Here is a 17978-nt window from a genome sequence, read left to right on the forward strand (position 1 = left end):
TTTTTGTTAATTCTTGGAAAATCCAAACACATTATTGTTTAAATTTAACTTTCAGGGGCAACAACCATCTGAAGATGAAAATACACCGCAAAAAAGGGTTGATAAGATTTTCGATCAAATGGATAAGAACCACGATGATCGACTTACCCTCGAAGAATTTCGAGAGGGTAGTAAAGCGGACCCGAGGATTGTCCAAGCGTTAACGTTGGGTGGTGAATAGCATAGGGACGTCGGCATCCAGCCCGATCGGATCTGACGATATTGTTGCATCAACGTTATTGTATATAGGATTATACAGTTGTTAAGAAGAATGAGAAATTAAATTAATGTAATGCGAGGTGTTGATGTTCACTCGATAGGGTTGACAAAAATTTTCCAGTACAACAGCCTTATTGATGTAGTGTGTCAAATTTTAATGCTTTCAAAAAAATAATGATTATTAAATAAATAATCCATAATTGAGCTGAAATAATTTTATTAAATGAAATTCTTCGAGAATACATTTAGGTCATCATAAATTATATTGATAAATAATTATATTTTTACCTATAATTTATGATAACCTGTGTTTTATGAAATAAAATAACCATCGAGATGTTTAAAAAAGAATAAAATTTTAAGCTCAATTAATGTATTTGTAAGAAAATGGAGATAAAGTTACTGGATCGCACTTGTCAATTTCACTACATACCGATATTGATTAGATTAGTTTCTAAAAATATTTAAAACATAACATTAATGGTAAGTCAAGGAATTTCAAAATTATATACTTCTAAGATATATCAAAAACAACATAAAAAAAGGGAAATAAGAAAATGAGGAGATTTCTCGAGAAATCGAAAAAATTATTTTAAAATATGAAGGATACAAAATAAATACCTTCTCTTTAGCCAAAGATTTTAAAAAACCCATATTTTAATCTAATTAGTATATTATAATAACTTTAAAAAAAGATGAAAGATTTTTTTGATTATTGAAACTTTTTTTCTTGAAAGATAAAGAGAATCCATTTAGTTTGAAATTGACAATAATAAATTTTATGGAGAGAATAAGAAAAAAGCTATTCTTTCTTCCACTTAACTAAGTTTAGCTAAACTTTTTCAAATTAGCTTATCTTTGATTTCACATTAATTTTGATTGTTTTTCACATCTGGGGATATTTCACGAAGATTAGAAGTTAGAAGAGATAAAAGGAAAGTTAAATTGGGGTAAAGTTGCATCGATTAATATTTTTTTATTTATTAAAAGATTTCGGCCGTGCAAAAAGTTGACATTTCAAATTATTTCAGTATGGCTTTTACCACCTTTTTGATCGATCTTGACGTCTCCAATTTCATTTTAAAACTGTAATGTTGTGAAACGGTTGATTTAGAGAAAAGTTACTGAAAATATTGATTGCTTGGATAAAATTTCGTTTTCGTGATTGCATGCCCTATCATCATTAAAGTTTTAATATATCTACTCGGTCTCACTTAACCCCGCTATTATTGCGCAGAAAATATTCACAGTATCTGTTACATCTGTTGTCAAGATCACTACTTAAGATAAAATAACGAAAGAGTGGCAGGATGTTATTACGGAGTTCGAAAAACTCTGAGGTAATTGATGAAGTTTACCTTACTCTGATATTTGAAAAACTTGATGAAGATAATTTAATTACAGGGCGGTAGTAAATATTATATTATATTGGGAGAAATTGGTGAACGCGGAATTACATTCTCTTAAGATGAAAAGGATAATAAAAATTATTGGCGATCCTTACTTGAAGTGTTAACATTATTTTATCCTAGATACCGATTTTATTCAGTTTCAATAGTAATCTCTTACTGTGACGGCCGCGCTATATCCAGTAACAATCTGATCGATTTTCTATTCAAATTCTGGTTCAGTTGCACGTTGTTTACAATCATAATAAGGCGATGCAAATTGGTAAATAGAAATTGAACTGATTGTGTATTTTAGGATTCGTTGGATAATGATAGTTTCAAAGATACATTTGACCGAAAGCAGTGCAATTGGTGTCAAGTGTTTGGATAGGAAATGTTCCGAGTCAGGTATAGAAATTACAGTTATACAGGATTTTCATATATCTGACTGCTCTCCATCGGTTTCATTGACATTAATTTGTTGAATCTAACAGAAAGTGTTTGTAAAGTTTAAATAACTATTTTGAATTACTTCCTTTTTCTTCGTCACGCAAGCTTTTTTTGTTGCTCTTCAATGAAAATATATATTTTCATAAATAACTTACTACAATCACCATCTCTCCACGGCAATATCTATCAGTTTATATCAAGCATATTCCAAATAGTACATTTACAAATGTACTATTAACTACATATATACTATGATAATGTACTATAAACACAAATTGTTTTAAATACTGGAGATGGCATGACATGTTCAAATAAAAGTAAAAAGATGATCCAATGCTTGAGCCTCTAACATAAACATCAATCAGCGTATATACACATATTGGCAATAACTTAATATGAAGAATATTCGTTCGGTCTTGCTAAGTAGTTAACCAAGAAAACTGCGGACTTTTAAAGAAGTACGCTACCTCATATGATAATCTGTACTCTGCTTGGCCAACATATACTGCGTGGCGCCATATCTCTTTCAAAGCAACGACATTATATGTGTGTTTAATACCATTATAATAGTAAACTTTTAAATTTTGATTACGCAGGCATGACGTCTAGGTGGTGAATGCAGCTTTAAAACAAATTTCTAATTTATGTTTAATAAAATTTAATACTGCTTGATTGGTGTCTTGTTTAAGTTTATAGGCAACACTACAAAATACAAACTTCAAATATAATTTCCTTCGATATGGTTGTCATTTAATATTTTTGATACGTATTTTGAAAATTCTGGTTTTTTGACATGGTTATTTGCAGCAGAAAATGGAACATGTGAACGGAAAATATAACAGGATGCTGGAAAATATGTTATGCAAAAATGAATTATCAGATTTAGAAGTAAAATATCAGGTGCAGAAACAAAGTATCATGCTGAGTATACAAAATATGGGCGAAATCAATATTATTAGCTAATGGAGAAATTTCATTATGCGCTGAAATATAATATTGGCTAAATACGAAGATATTTTTAGCAGAAATAATATGTCTTGGGCAAACAAAATGTTTCATGATCGAAAACAAAATATTATGAGTGAAAGAAGAAATGTCTAGAAGTAAAATATAGGAGGCAGTTTCGAAACATGTGCAAAGATGACTTATCAGGTTTAGCAGCAAAATAGGAAAACATTCTATAGGCTAATAGATGATACTACATTATGAGTAGAAGTAACATCATGGACAGGTGCAGAAGAAAAAATGCCTAGTAGCAAAATATCATTTGCATCAAAAATTAATCGATGAACAAGGGAAATATTGATAATGGAAATAAAATCATTTGTAGAAGAAAACATCATTCGCGAAAGCAAAAAACGGTAGGCAGTATAAAAATATTTTGTCCAAAAATGAATTATGAAAGGTTTAGAAGCAAAATACCAGGCGAAGAAACTAAATATCTGTCTCAACGTGTAAAATATGAACGGAAAAATTCTATGAGCTAATGGAGAGTTTATCGTGCGTTCAAGTCAACTATTAAAGACAGCGTCTTAACATCAGATATAAAAATAGCATAGGCAGAAAGAAAATGTTATTTGCAGAAGTAAATATATCTTGCGCAGACATAAAATTTCATGGCAAAATATTATAACTAGAAGCAGCATTATGGACAGGTGCAGAAGAAAAAATGTCTAGTAGCAAAATATCATGTTCACGAAAATTCAATAGATAAAAAAGGGGAAATATTGAGAACGGAAATAAAATCATAGTCATTTGCAGAAGAAAACATCATTCGTGAAAGCAAAATATGGTAGGCAGTATAAAAACATATTGTGCAAAAATGAATTATGAGGTTTAGAAGCAAAATACCAGGTGCAGAAACAAAATGTCTTGCTCAACGTGTAAAATATGAACGGAAAGATTCTATAGACTAGTGGAAAAGAGTTTATCGTGTGTTGAAGTCAACTATTATAGGCAGCGTCACAACATCAAATATGAAGGAAAATATCATAGGCGGAAAGAAAATATTATTTGCAGAAGTAAATATATCTTGCACAAACACAAAATTTGGTGATACTATATTATGACTAGAAATAGCATCATGGACAGGTGCAGAAGAATAAGTGCCCAGAAGCAAAATATCGTGTGTACGAAAAATCAATAGATGAAGAAGAGAAATATTAAGAACGGAAATAAAATCATGGTCATTTGTAGAAGAAAACATCACATGGAAGCAAAATATGGTAGGCAGTTTGAAAATATGCTGTGAAGTAATTAGTAGTTAAGGTTAAGAAGGAAAATACTAAGCACAGAAACAAAATATCTTGTTCAACGCGCAAAATATGGACGGATAGATTCTATAACAGCTATTATAACAGTCACAACATCAGATATGAAGGAAAATATCATAGGCAGAAAGAAAATATTATTCGAAGCAGAAGTAAATACATGGGCAGACCTAAAATATTATGCGCTGAAGGAAAATATCATGGACACAAACAAATCAAGAAGTGAAGAAGCGAAATATTGAAAACAGAAGTCAAAACATAGTCGTTTGTTGTAGAAAACATCATACGCGGAAGCAAAGTACGCGAAGCAGGTTGCTTGAAAATATATTGTGCTAAAGTAAATTGCCACACGCAAAATATTAAGAGCAGAAATAAAATATTATGCTCAACGTGCAAAATATTAGTGGAAATAAAATTATGACTTGACGAGACAAGAATTTATTATACGCTGAAGTGAAACATTATGGGTAGCAGCAAAACATCAGGCATGAAGCAGAGTATCGGCATATTATAGGCAGAAACAAGATACTATTCAGAGAAATACTATATCTTGAATAGACATAAAAATCATGCTAGAAAGCAAAATATTACGAATGAAAACAACATCATGGATTGGTGCAGAAAAAATTTTCTGCCCACAAGCAAGAGTTCCTTCGATAGTTATTCGGTGAGTGAAATAATGTTAATAGAGCTTTCCAATCTCGCGTGTTGTCATCCAAAAGAATTTGATTGTTAGCTAATGGTTCCATAAACTCTCATTTCAAAACTTTTCTAGGTCACATAACCATTAGCGACACAGAGATGCCTATTGTATTCGTGCAAGTAACTACTCATTTCGATGTACATCTGACATCGAACGATATTATACGAAAAATAACTCAGATTTTCATGAAATACGCCCCAGATTGTTCAAAATATATTTTATACACTTTAAGTTATTGATTGAGATTTTATTGTTTTTAGATCTTTTGTTCAAAATTATCACCTGAAGCTAATAAAAATAAAGTTGTATTTTTTTTTCTCTCAAACAAATCACTTGCAAGTAAATCTAAAATATCTTTTAGTTCATTAAGTCCCCATTAAAATACCATCTTCTGGTTTTGCTAAACAAATAATTGTTGCCTTTCTAAGTCATCTTATCAAATAATTTTAATAAGAAGATTGTAATGTTATAAAATGAATTAATTCGAGTGTAAGATTTTAAAAGCAAACCGAAAAAGACGTCTTATAGATTACATTGTAATTAAAAGAAAATTAACATAAACGTAGTTTCGACAAAACTTGATCTATCTATTCACATCAAATTATTACTATCTTATTCCCTTTTACAATTTCGGAGTGTAATTGCATTCCTATTTTAAAAGAATAAAGAAATACTATTAAAAGGCTAAAATGACCTTTTCATTTTAATCTAAACGTATTAATTGTATAATATTATAACGATAGAAGAAGATCTTATGGTATTTTAAGATGTAGTTGTAAGGTTTTATTGCTAAATTAATTATAAAATTATTTTGCTAAATTAAACTGTTATGATGATTTTTGCTTTATACTATAGAATTGATTAGTTTAAGATTTTATAGAAATTAATGTTATTCTTAGTGATTAATTAATCTTAGTAACTAGAAACCGTCTCATAATAAAAAAGTGAATAATGTGTCATTGATTAATATTTTTCTTATTTACATAATCAAGAAAAAATTAAAATGTGATGGACTTCCAATTTTAATTTGAATTTTTTATCAAAAAACATTACATAATGTAAATATAAAAAAATTATATTAAAAAAAAGTCGATAAATTTGTTATTCTATTATGCAACATTAAAAAAAATATATATAAATATGATAAATTTTGTAGTAGATTAATGCATAAAACAACTTATTCACTTTGTACTAATACTTCTTAAACACTTCTTAAAAGTCCTTAAAGAAGACTACAGTTTAAATATTAATTAAACATACTTAATTAGTATTAGACGCTTTCCTTGTATCGAAAAAAATCCTTATTAAAAAAATTAATTTGCTCCTTCCGGCTACTGCTTTAACATTATCAAAAAAGAATCAATATAACTCATTGGCCTAAAACACCAAAAAATAATCTAAAATCTTTTCGTTTAACACAGAAAACATTTTTTTTAAATTTTTCTTTCAACTTTTCTGTGATAATTAACAATCATTGTATCGCAATAATGAAACGCTGTGTCTTGTATTGCATTAGGCATGTTCATGTCGTTTGAGTTATTTTGAAAAAATATATATAATATACGCGGCGATTGTTGTTAAAAACTTGTAAAGAGGATGTAATTGCGTTTTTGTAAACAATAAATTAAGCGTATAAAGGATTATTTTTTGTTTACTCTATTTCTACATTTTCAATTAACCTTCCAGTAAATGCACTTACATAGTTATACGCGGCGGACTGTGAAATGGCGAAAGATGGCGTAAGAAGTTATTAAACTTAAAATTTAAAATCTATATTATTAAATATATTGCAGATTCTTGAGAACACTAGAGAATTCAATATCAAAACCCACCACCTCTTCATCGATTTTGATCAGGATTGATAATCTGAATCATCGGAAAAAATCGGTATTCCGAGCATGATACAGAAAAACTTTTAGAACAAAAGTTGTATCAAATTTTACCCTTTACACATTGCTCTGTAATACTTTTGTTCTCACAATCATATGCATTAATATAAAAAAATATGAAAATTGGAAGAATTGTTCATCAATCTCATGAAAGAGATCACACCTATGCACCTTATCTCACTAAAAAGGGAGACACTGAGGGTGAAAAGCACGGTGAGAATTCAGAATGGGATAGGCAGATGCACTGTCATGCATACTATTCAACATCACCCTTGAGAAGGTTGTAAGAAATCCAGATATAAACATCAGGGACTCAATCATGAGCAATAGTGGTCGATACGCTCAAACATGCAAATAACATCTCCGATGAAGTAAAAAGTAGCAAAACCTACTAGGATCTGATCAGACACTTAAGACCTAAATACCTAACAAGAAAAACCAAATGCTAGATGTACAAAACATTAATACGACCAGTGCTGACATACGGATCAGAAACGTGGACATTGACCAAGAACGATGACAGAGTACTAGCTACCTTTGAAAGGAAAATTTTGAGGCACATATTTGGAGGAATAAGACCCAATGGGCGGTCCAGGCTGAGATATCTGGAGGAAAATATCAGAACCCTAAGCAACAGAACAGGCAACAAGCAACGTAACAGAATGCCTAATCGGTCGGAATGGAAGAGGATCTTGGAACAGGCTAAGACTCATAAAGGGTTGTGATGTCAATGATGATGATAATTATTAAATATATACAGGTTGGTCCATTTAACGTGTTTATTTATAAAAAAATGATTAAACTGTACTATTAATCAACAACAAGTATAAAATTTATAATAAATGTTTAAATATTTCCCCACCCACTTTAATACATTTATTAACCCTTCTACTAAAACTTTCTTTACATGTTAAAAGGTTTTCTTGGCTACTATTTCTGCATGCATTTCTTATCCGCTCTTTCATGTTTTCTGTCGTAGTCGGGACTTCGCGATAAACATTATCCTTAAGGACGCCCCATAAAAAAAAATACAAGAGGTGCCAGGAAATTGGACCTCCCTTCCAATCCATCGCCCAGCATAATCCCGATCTAAAACTTCACGTGCAATATATGAAAAATGTGCTGGACACCCATCATTTTGCAGCCACATATTTTGTCTTTCTTCCCCGCTCAAATCTACAAGTAAAATTGGTAAGACTTCAGCTAAAAAAATTCGGTACTTCTCTCCATTCAGCATACCATCAATAAAGTATGGACCGATCAATTTCTCACCAATTATGCCACACCAAATATTAACCGACCAAGGTCGTTGATGTTCTACTTCACGCAATCATCTCAGATTTTCAATGCTCCAATAGTGCGTCTTATGTCTATTGACTTGTCCTTTGTTTGTAAAAGTAGATTCATCCGAGAATAGCACGTTACCAAAGAAATTGACGTCCAACTGCATTCGTTCTTGTGCCCATTGACAAAATATTAATCGATTTAAAAGTCACCTCTATAAAGCTTTTGATGCAATAAAATGTAATATGAGTGATACTTGTTGCGCTTTAATATTCTTAAAATGCTGGTCTTCGATATTCCGGCGTCAATTGCAAGTCGTCGAGTGCTAACTTGAGGATTTACCTCAACGCTAGCTAATACCGCTTTTCTTCCATAGTTACAGTTGGCCGAGTTCTTTTTCTTGATTCTACATTTCCAGTGTTAACGACTCGAAGGCGTATTTTGATCAGAAAAACGTTCTCGATACAAAGCTATACTATCAGCAACTTTTCTGCCACTTTCTCCATAAATAAAAATCATTTCTAGTTTTTCTGCCATACTGAGAGTATCCATGATTTAATAACTTAGTTTAAACACTTTGCCTTAATATAAAACGATGGAATGAATTCAGAATTTGTTGTTTTTATGCAAATTTAGTTTTACCCGTTACATTTTAAAACAATTCAACCAATTAAGTCTCTGAAAGCGATATTCTAAAAATGCCGACATAAGCAGTTCTACGAACTCATGTTTTTTATGCGCTATTCTATTATCAAATTGACAAAGGCGGAAAAATGCCGGAAGCTTTTAGACCTCTTTCCAAAGGTATTTCCGACGAGCCAGGTCACCCGATGTACCTCTTCTAGATTTTTTTTTGTTGAGCATTCTTAAATAGTATTCTGAGAATTAAGAACTAAAGATAATGTATCGAAGCGGGAAGGAAAATGTTTAAAAATTCATAAATCTTATTTGTTCTTGCTTTGTTTCAATTTTTTTCAAAAAATGTTTTGCCGTTGTACAGGCAAAACCACACAGTAAAATTTTTTTATTTTCTTTTTTGAATTACTTTACTTTTATCCACAGATTCAGATTTTACAATAAAATATATACGGTGCCATTTAAAAAATTGGTCGTGACCATCATATAACCTTAAAAATAAGGTCAAGGTCAAAAAATGTTATCATCATATGGTTCCCCCTTCGCACAGAACAACTATAATTTGGTTCATTTTTATCTAAAATGAACCACCCTGTATAAATAAACTCACTAGCATCATAAGCTCAGATATTTGCGGAACAACTAAAACTGGAACTAACACTAGACCTAAAACTAGAAACATTTGGGTTAAGCCGTTCGTCTTTTAAGACGGCGAAACCCGAATGATTCTAGTTCTAGATTTAGTGTTAGTTCTACTTTTTGTTCAATAAAAAGTATAGAAAAGTATGATACTTATATACTACAATCTAGCGCTAAATAACAATTAAAACTAGAACTAACACTAGACCTAGAACTAGAAAGCACGGCTAAACCCGAATGTCTCTAGGTCTAGTGTTAGTTCTAGTTTTAGTTCAATAACCAAATAATAACTAAAACTTGAGCAAACACCAGCACTACAACTAACACTAGACCTAGAACAAGAAATATTCGGATTTAGCGTGCGTCCCTTAACATGGCTAAACATACAAACAGCCTTCAGAGGCACGGCTAAACAGTCAATATCGAATATTTGTATTCATTTAAATATTGCCATTTGAAACAGCTAGCCAACAACAGATGACGCTAGTGCGAAATTAGAAATTTAAACTGCACGAAATAATAGTCCGCGTATATTGAAAGGTTAAGTTATTATTTTGAATCTGCTTATTTTTGACAATTAATGAATTATTTTGGTGACAACTAAAAAGAAAGGTTCAAAATGTAAAAATTAAAAATTATGTCTTTGCCTACAAAAAGCAGTCGTTATGGTATAATTTCCGGTGCGAATCTGGGTGTAATTCCGGATATACGGGGAGGAGTAGGTTTAAGATTTTTTAATTCAATGGCTAGAAATGGAGATAAACTGCATCATGTCTGTCCCAAAAAAATAATTAAATCTTTTATACTGAAAATTAGCTACTTTTTAGTTTTTTCTTGTAGATGGAAGCAACGATGGGCGATACTGAAACGAAAGGGATGGTTCGATCTAAAGCTATTCGTGTGGCAACTTTATTAAGAAATCGAGGAATTGAAGAAGGAAATATTATTGTAATTTCTAGTAAAAATCATTTGGATCAAACAGTTGCGTTGTTGGCTTGTTGGTTTCTCGGTGCGATAGTAGCACCTCTTCACTCTGATTATGATTACGAAGATTTAAAACACGCCGTTAGAATGTTACAGCCAAAAGTTGCTTTTTGTGGAAACAAATCTTCTATATTGCTACACAGGATAATGCTGGACATAAATGTTAAATGTACGATTATAACTTTTAATGAGGAAAGTAAACAATTTCCTACGTTTAAGAAATGTTGCGAATTATATAAGGAAGATCCTAATTTCGAAGTGGCTTATATAAGCGAACCCTCAAAACAACCAGCAATTATTATTACCACTTTGGGCACGGAAACCAATTGTAAATTAGTCGCCGTCTCCCATTATAATTTAATATTACGGTATAGCCGTTTAATTCCAAGATTTAACAAATCGGAAAAACTACTTTCATTCTTTCCGTTGAGTTGTACCATGCATATTTTGGCTTCATGTCTTTGTTTCGATACAACAGTACGATTGATTTACTTTAAACATTTCACCGAGAAAAGTATTTGTAAACATATTCAACATTTAAAAGTCGAACATATGTTTATCGATGGAGAATTGGTTGTTAAAGTGGTTGCGAACGCTCCTCTTCTGGTAAATGTATTATAAAATTCATTAACCCTTTACCACACTTTAATATTAATGAGAAGTTATTATTCATAAAACACGTTTTTATTGATTAAAATTATCTAAAATTAAGTAAAAAGAGACAATGTTGCCGGCAATTTTTTCCACTTTCCACAAATCTCAAAAATGGCTAATTAATTAAATTTAATGTTAACATTAACCTTTCAAAATTTATATTATTTCTTTAAAATATTTTGTGCGTTAAAGGGAGATAAATGTAAGATTTAGTTTTTCAACTGTGCAGGATTATGATTTGACTAGTTTGAAAACGATCTTCGTAGCTGGTATGCCATTATCGACGACGAATTACGCAAAGGTTTGCAGGACGTTTCGTGGGGTTGATGTGAACACGACTTATCAAACAATCGAAACAGGGATGATGACCGAAATAGGTCAAGAAGTGTTCAGTTTTAACAAACAAAAAGTTCTTTCAGTTGGAAAATTATATCCCGGCCTTAAAATTAAAATCCTTGATATTAGAACGAAACAAGTTTTAGGGGCTGAGCAATCAGGAGAGATTTATGTTAAAGGTGCTGCCATCATGTTGGGGTACTTAAAAATTTTAATTCTTGGTCTGTTTTAAATTTTTAAAATTATTATAGATATTATAGAGATCCTTTAGCTACCAGTAAAGCTTTTGTAAAAGGTTTTTACAAAACTGGAGATGTTGGTTCATATGATACAGATGGATATGTTTATATTAAAGGAAGATTAAGCGATCATGTATATCGAAGTGGCTTCTTATTTGGTCTTCAAGATATCGAGGAAGTCCTTAAATTAAACCAATCCGTTTCTGAAGTTGTATGTATAGAAACCTTTGGTGCTATTATTGCATGTGTGATTAAAAAACTTGGACACGAAATTAAGGCAATTACTTTATTAGAGTAATAATTAATGATTTGTTTTGTTATAATGTTAATTCTTAAATATTGTTATAATTAAAGTTTTGTCTACGATGTCTTACCACCTTATAAAATACCATCGAGAGTAATATTTCAAGATTATTTCCCCAAAACGGTCCTAGGAGTTAATCGAAAGAATATCATTAAAGAGAACATTACAAAAATTCTTCTAGAAGAGTCTCTTATGAAGGATGATTCACTTAGAGATGATAAAAGATCAATGGAATCTTGAGTATTATTTTTTATGTAAAAAAAATTGTAAATGTTAATTATGTCAAATAAAAACAATAAAATTGTTAGTTTTTAAATAAAAATTTAAAAAATCCCGCCACTATAAAACAAGTCTGTCACCTCAGACTTCTTTAATGTCAATACTGTCACTTAAACATTTCCTCCTAAAATGTAAAATCTTCAGTTATAAATATCCTTTCTTAATTTAATGTGAAAATGGCAGCCGAACCGGCTAATAAATTAGAAAGTCTTCCAACAATAACATCCGCAAGTGGGCCACCTTTAACAATACCAGAAATAACAACAGGTCTTGGTACAAGATTTTATGAATCCCTGGAAAAGTATAAAGATCAAATTCATTGTGTGGACTCATCAACTGGAGCGACAGAAACTAAAAATTCAGTAAAAATGCGGGCTATAAAAGTTGCCAAAGAATTAATAAAAAATGGTGTTGGTCAAAATGACGTGGTTATAGTCGCAAGTAAAGTTCACATGGATTTAATAGTATGCGTTTTAGGGTGTCTTTTTGTTGGCGCAATAGTGGCACCCGTACATTCAGATCATCCTCACGAAGAATTAAAACAATTAGTTATAATTCTGCAACCAAAATTTGCATTTTGCGGAAGTCGCTGTTCGAGATTATTAATGCCAATTTTAAAAGAGGAACGAATTAATTGTCCCATTTACACCTTTGAATCCGATAGCAGAGATTTTATCAGTTTCGATAAATGTTTAGAAAACCCAGATGATCCAAGCTTTAAAGCTGCCACAATTCTCAATCCAAAATCGACAGTAGCTTTCATTTCTTACACCCAAGGAACCGAAAGCGATCAAAAAATGGTTGCAATCAGTCATTACGCCATCGCAATGAGATATATGTCTATGTTAGATTGGGCTTTTAAAAAAAGTGAGAAAGTCGTTTCAACATTCCCAATGAATAACATCACAATGATTCTTGTTATGTGTATTTGTTTTGATTCGCCGGCGAAGCATGTTATATTAGGTTCAATAACTGAACGGGCAATTTTAAAAGTTTTACACGATCTAAGGGTGGAAGTTTTATATATTGATTCCGATTTAGCGATTCGAATTTGCAAAAACACGGCCGTCGGTGACTTCGATTTATCCAACTTAAAAATGATCTTCCTTACAAACGCAATATTGACTAAAAACTACGTTCGAGTTGTACGAAGTTTTCGAACCTTAACGGTAGCAATCGATTATGGTACCGTTGAATCCGGAATGGTCGCATACGCAACCCAACAAACATATTTACAACACCACGATAAACTCAATTCAATCGGCCAATTAATGCCGGGAGTTAGTGTTAAAATTTTACCACCCCAAAATGGGGTTGCACCACCCGGATGGGGCGAACTCCACGTCAGATCGCCTTGTTTAATGTTAAGTTATTACAACAATCACGTTCCGACAAAACCGATAAGCAAAGGATATTTTATAACCGGAGATTTAGCAAAAATCGATTCTGATGGGTTTTTATATATTCGGGGAAGGTGTAGCGATGAAATTATAAGAGAAGATAATGTTTTTTCAACGGCCGAAGTTGATAATGCCATCTTAATACATCCCGATATTGAAGAAGTTGCTGCTTTTGAAAATGAAGATGGCGATTTAATCGCGTGCGTAGTGAGAAAGGAGGGAAGAGATGTTTCTCAAGCATCTATTTTAAAGTATGTGAATTTTTAATTATATTATTCTTAAGTTAGTAAAACTAAACTCTATAAACAACTTTGTTATTAAATTTGTTAACCGTTTTGATTCATTACGGTTTCTAAGTTAAAGTATATACTTTTGCTTTAATGTGGTTGTATGGAAAGTAACACATAGCGGATGTGTCCCCTTCTTGAAATCAGCCATAAATATCGTCAATAGATAGATAAATTTTCTTTATTGTGTTGTTATTATGTTTTAAAACTACAGCAAAAAGTACGGATTTCATACGAAAATCTAGGCTAAAAAAGAAAAGCATCATAAAAATACAATACAATTAGGAGCTGACTATCTACAGCAAGTAAAAAATAAAAGTTGCAAGATGTTACAACAAAAAGCGCACGATTACTAACTATGGTAATGCCATCGGCAAGCTTTCCAAGTCTTCAAAATTGTTTATCAGATATCCATTAATGTTATAGAACCTTTTAAATCCAAGGTTTTAAACTGCTTAGCATCAAGGGCCCCGATACGCACGCGCAGCACATTGAACAGCTTGGCAGTCAGAATATATAATTATACAGAACAGTCAGAATATTCAATTCAGAGAATTTGGTTCTGCAGCATTTGACAAAGCGCAAACCAGTGATAACTCTCAAGCATCTCCTTTGCATTCGAATAGTCTGGGCAGAGTAAGCAGAGTAACCTCAACATAGAATGGCATAGGATACCTGTGGGTAGAAATACCCGTAATAACTGATTATCAAAGTGTCAAGGGTACTATATTTATCAGATTTGTTATTGCAAAAATGAGAATGAACAACTATGCTTAAGATGAACGCTGCAAGGCAGATCAAGAACTCTGCAAAGTACAATCCACTTTTCCTAGTAATCTTATGTGAGATCAAATTCATGAAGATAAGTTCTCAACAAGTTCAATTCTTTATAATTAAGAAAAAGGTCCGAACTATTCGTACGTTTTGAGCCATTTCCTTAAATAAGAATTCGCCAATATTCCTGGAATTCGAAGATATTGTCACAAGGTCTTGGAAATGAAAGAAACCTCGGAATCTGTATCAATGAGGCTTTGAATGGTGACATAATCACGATAAGAATGTATTCATTGTATCAGTGCGTTGTAATCCTTGAAGTACCCTTACTCATAGTGTTCTTTGCCTTCACGTGATATTGTCAAACAACAATTTAACATTCTAATCTTACGGGCAGCAATAACTACTACTCGTAGAATCTGCTCACAACGTTAACATCATTAAAGATAGACAAGAATGACCAATTATCTTACAAAATTTCCATTCCGGGAAAAATCACCTGACCACTGTCTAAAAACTGCAAGAAGGATATTTATTATGCAAGTGTGTTAACGCACAAAGGACATTGTCCATCATCGTAAAGCCTAACAAATTTTTCAAAATCAAGTCAAGCAATCTGTCGTTGACATTGAAGCAATAATTACACTGAATGAAACTCTACAGAAAATTTTATCGAAGTATTTTTTGAACAGCCAGACCATTGAACAATCCAAAACAATTCAGTAATTTTTACATGACCCCAACGATCAGCATTCAATTACAACAATTTTCTTCGTATCACGGTCAACACCCAGAGTATCAAAATAGAGTTTTTAGAGTATCACAGAGTATCACAACCAGAAGACACTTTTAGTTAGCACAGTTTTTGCAGTGTACGATTATGGGCTATCTGGTTGTGTCGCTTATTTCAACAATATACCATCGGATGTAATGCTCTATAGGAGAAATAACTAAATAAATCTTCTTCGTCTTATAAAGCTGTGTTTGCTTCTTCCTTTTTATTAGTTTATTATAAGCATCATATACTTATGATATCTTCTTCTTAAAGTGCCAATCCCTCACGTTCTTTACACACGAACACTGTCTCCTGCCCTGATCTCTTCTACCCCTCAACTTTCCCTTCCATTATAAGGCTTAGAAATTCGTATCTACTGCCTCTTTTAATGTGATCCAGGTAGCTTGTCTTTCGTCTCTTGATAATTGTAAGAATTTCTCTATCTACATTCATTCTTCTTAGTACCGTTTTATTGGTAATGTGTTCCGTCCATGATAGTTAATACTAGTCAATACTTTAAGCATTCTGCACGTTACCCATATTTCAAAGGCTTCTAGTCGTCACATCGAGTGACTCTCATCGTGCAAGATTCAGTCCCATACAAAAGAATTGAATAAACATATGCTTTCACAAATCTATATCTTCATTCTGGTTGCTGGCAGGTTCCGATGGCAAAACAATGACATTTCCTCACAACATTCAGAACATCTAATAGAGCTAGCTATCAGTTTCATCTGATAATTGAGGAAAACACCCCGAACTAAGGTCAATTAGCCTTAGTCTATATTCTGCAGTGATGACCAACAACACTTATAACATCTCCAGCAAACCTTCAAATATTTGCAACTACATAACTATAGGAATTGTTTGCAGAGCTTTGTTTCCGCTGATACCGATATGCTGACTGATTTCAAACCAATAAGCTGACAAACTGATGACAGTAAAAGACGACATAACGGCGGTACTCTACCAGGAATCTGGGTTAATAATTGTATTATTTCTTAGTACCAGATTAACAAAAATAGATGGAAAATACCACGCTAAAGATTGCCTCTCGCTTATTAAAGTCCCAAATCTTGCAAAATATATGATTTTGCATTTTCATGCCAGGCATCAAAAGAAATGTTGCGATCTATCAACGGTATATTTGAGTTGGATGCTTATACGTTAGCTGCAGATACTGAAAGCAGCAAAATTAGTTGCCCGTCTAGAAAAAATTATTAGAGAGGATGGCTACACACCTGACCAGATTTTTAATGTTGATAGAACAAGTTTGTTTTGGAAGAAAATGCCTGCAAGAACATTTACAGCTAAAGAAGATGCTGCTCTCATACAGACCACGAATGTTTTCAAAGAAGAATTAGACGGAAACAAGGTGACAGAGCGAGGTCGACTTTTCTCACTTATATAGTGAAAGTTGCTATAACAGAATTTTCAATGTTTTTCACGAGCTGGATATTGCTGTAACTTCAACTGTGTATTTTCAAAAGAAGTTAATAATAATATTACAATTTACCTTTAAAAAGTTTTCAAAATCGGTAAGTGCAAAACTATTAAAATCAATCACTTGCACATGCAAGATGTGCAGCATGCTCGTTGAAGTGGTGTATTCATCGAAACTAAAGCTATAAAGTAGTTATCTCGAGTCACCAGTTGAAGTTACGTAATAAACTGAATATGAAAGCGTGCCACATTAAGGATGAACGAAATATATATGACAAATTATTTAACTCTAATTGAATTAATTTAATCGTTAACATCAACTACGAGCTTTGTGAAGTCTTTACATGCCCATACCCTGATATTTACTAAGTCTTGAAAGTCATAATAATAGTCAAGTGCGCTGAAAGACATAAATTAATATTGTAAAGCTCGTTTGATATAGTAATGGCAGCTATCGAATTGGGATCATCTGCTTTATTCGATCAAGAACAACTGATTTTGCACACTTTTTATTTTTCTTTTTTCACAATTTCGCCATAAGTGGATTTAAAATAAAATTTAAGCAGTGAATCGAAAACGCTCTAAATTTTTTTGATACACAAATATTCATTAACTATAATATATATTAATTTTTCTTATATATTTTTTTATTTTTTGTAGGGTGGTAGCAGAAATTCTTCCAAAGTACAAAATTCCTACTAAAATTATTTTTAAAACTGGTTTACCAAAAACATTATTGGGAACGATCAAAAAATATAAATTGAAGGAATCTATGGTTGAACTTATCAGGGAGGAATCATTTTATCATGCAGATGTTGATGATTAAAATTAATAAATAAAAATTTAATGTAAAATATTATAGTTATTTTTATGTTAAAACTGTGATTGAAGCAACTCGGTTATAATCGTGTTAACGATGCGTTATCAAATTATTCTGCAATTAATTATTTAATTGCGAACTAATTTTAATTGCGAAATAGAAATTG

The 17978-nt window shown here is 32.0% G+C and overlaps 3 protein-coding genes across 5 annotated transcripts in view; all 3 read left to right on the forward strand.

Annotated features, from left to right (window-relative positions):
• Positions 1-6710, forward strand: part of LOC111421146 (frequenin-2) — an 85183-nt gene extending 78473 nt beyond the window's left edge. Inside the window, exons 7-8 of one of the 2 annotated variants that reach the window (XR_011642208.1) lie at positions 56-1581; positions 1612-6710. Coding sequence is in view for 1 of the 2 variants with exons in the window: in XM_023054289.2 (XP_022910057.1) it covers positions 56-220 (165 nt within the window). In the remaining variant the exon portion in view is untranslated. Of the gene's footprint in view, positions 1-55 lie in introns of both variants that reach the window. The other variant, XM_023054289.2, reaches the window with a different exon arrangement.
• Positions 6711-10101: 3391 nt separating this feature from the next.
• On the forward strand, positions 10102-12341 carry LOC111421044 (uncharacterized). Of its 2 annotated transcripts, none has more exons than XM_023054155.2 (5): positions 10102-10289; positions 10345-11107; positions 11385-11689; positions 11743-12024; positions 12085-12341. In XM_023054155.2, the coding sequence occupies exons 2-5, from the start codon at positions 10358-10360 to the stop codon at positions 12272-12274; spliced, it is 1527 nt and encodes a 508-aa protein (XP_022909923.1). In that variant the 5' UTR covers positions 10102-10289; positions 10345-10357; the 3' UTR covers positions 12275-12341. The 2 variants fall into 2 exon arrangements, with proteins under 2 accessions (XP_022909923.1, XP_022909922.1); XM_023054154.2 differs by having other exon boundaries at positions 10358-11107.
• A 38-nt stretch (positions 12342-12379) lies between these two features.
• Positions 12380-17848, forward strand: LOC111421046 (uncharacterized). The gene is made up of 2 exons (XM_023054156.2): positions 12380-13964; positions 17653-17848. The coding sequence occupies exons 1-2, from the start codon at positions 12490-12492 to the stop codon at positions 17816-17818; spliced, it is 1641 nt and encodes a 546-aa protein (XP_022909924.1). The 5' UTR covers positions 12380-12489; the 3' UTR covers positions 17819-17848.
• The last annotated feature ends 130 nt before the right edge of the window (positions 17849-17978 follow it).

The sequence above is a fragment of the Onthophagus taurus genome, chromosome 1 (genome assembly GCF_036711975.1).
Source record: "Onthophagus taurus isolate NC chromosome 1, IU_Otau_3.0, whole genome shotgun sequence".
Classification (NCBI taxonomy): Eukaryota; Metazoa; Arthropoda; class Insecta; order Coleoptera; family Scarabaeidae; genus Onthophagus; species Onthophagus taurus.

Coding starts and splice junctions, on each gene's coding strand:
- LOC111421046 (XM_023054156.2), top strand. CDS start 12,490: ATGGCAGCCGAACCGGCTAATAAATTAGAAAGTCTTCCAACAATAACA. Junction 13,965..17,652: donor TCTCAAGCATCTATTTTAAA/GTATGTGAATTT, acceptor TATTTTTTGTAG/GGTGGTAGCAGAAATTCTTC.
- LOC111421044 (XM_023054154.2), top strand. CDS start 10,155: ATGTCTTTGCCTACAAAAAGCAGTCGTTATGGTATAATTTCCGGTGCG. Junction 10,290..10,357: donor ATGGAGATAAACTGCATCAT/GTCTGTCCCAAA, acceptor TTTTTCTTGTAG/ATGGAAGCAACGATGGGCGA. Junction 11,690..11,742: donor GGTGCTGCCATCATGTTGGG/GTACTTAAAAAT, acceptor AAATTATTATAG/ATATTATAGAGATCCTTTAG.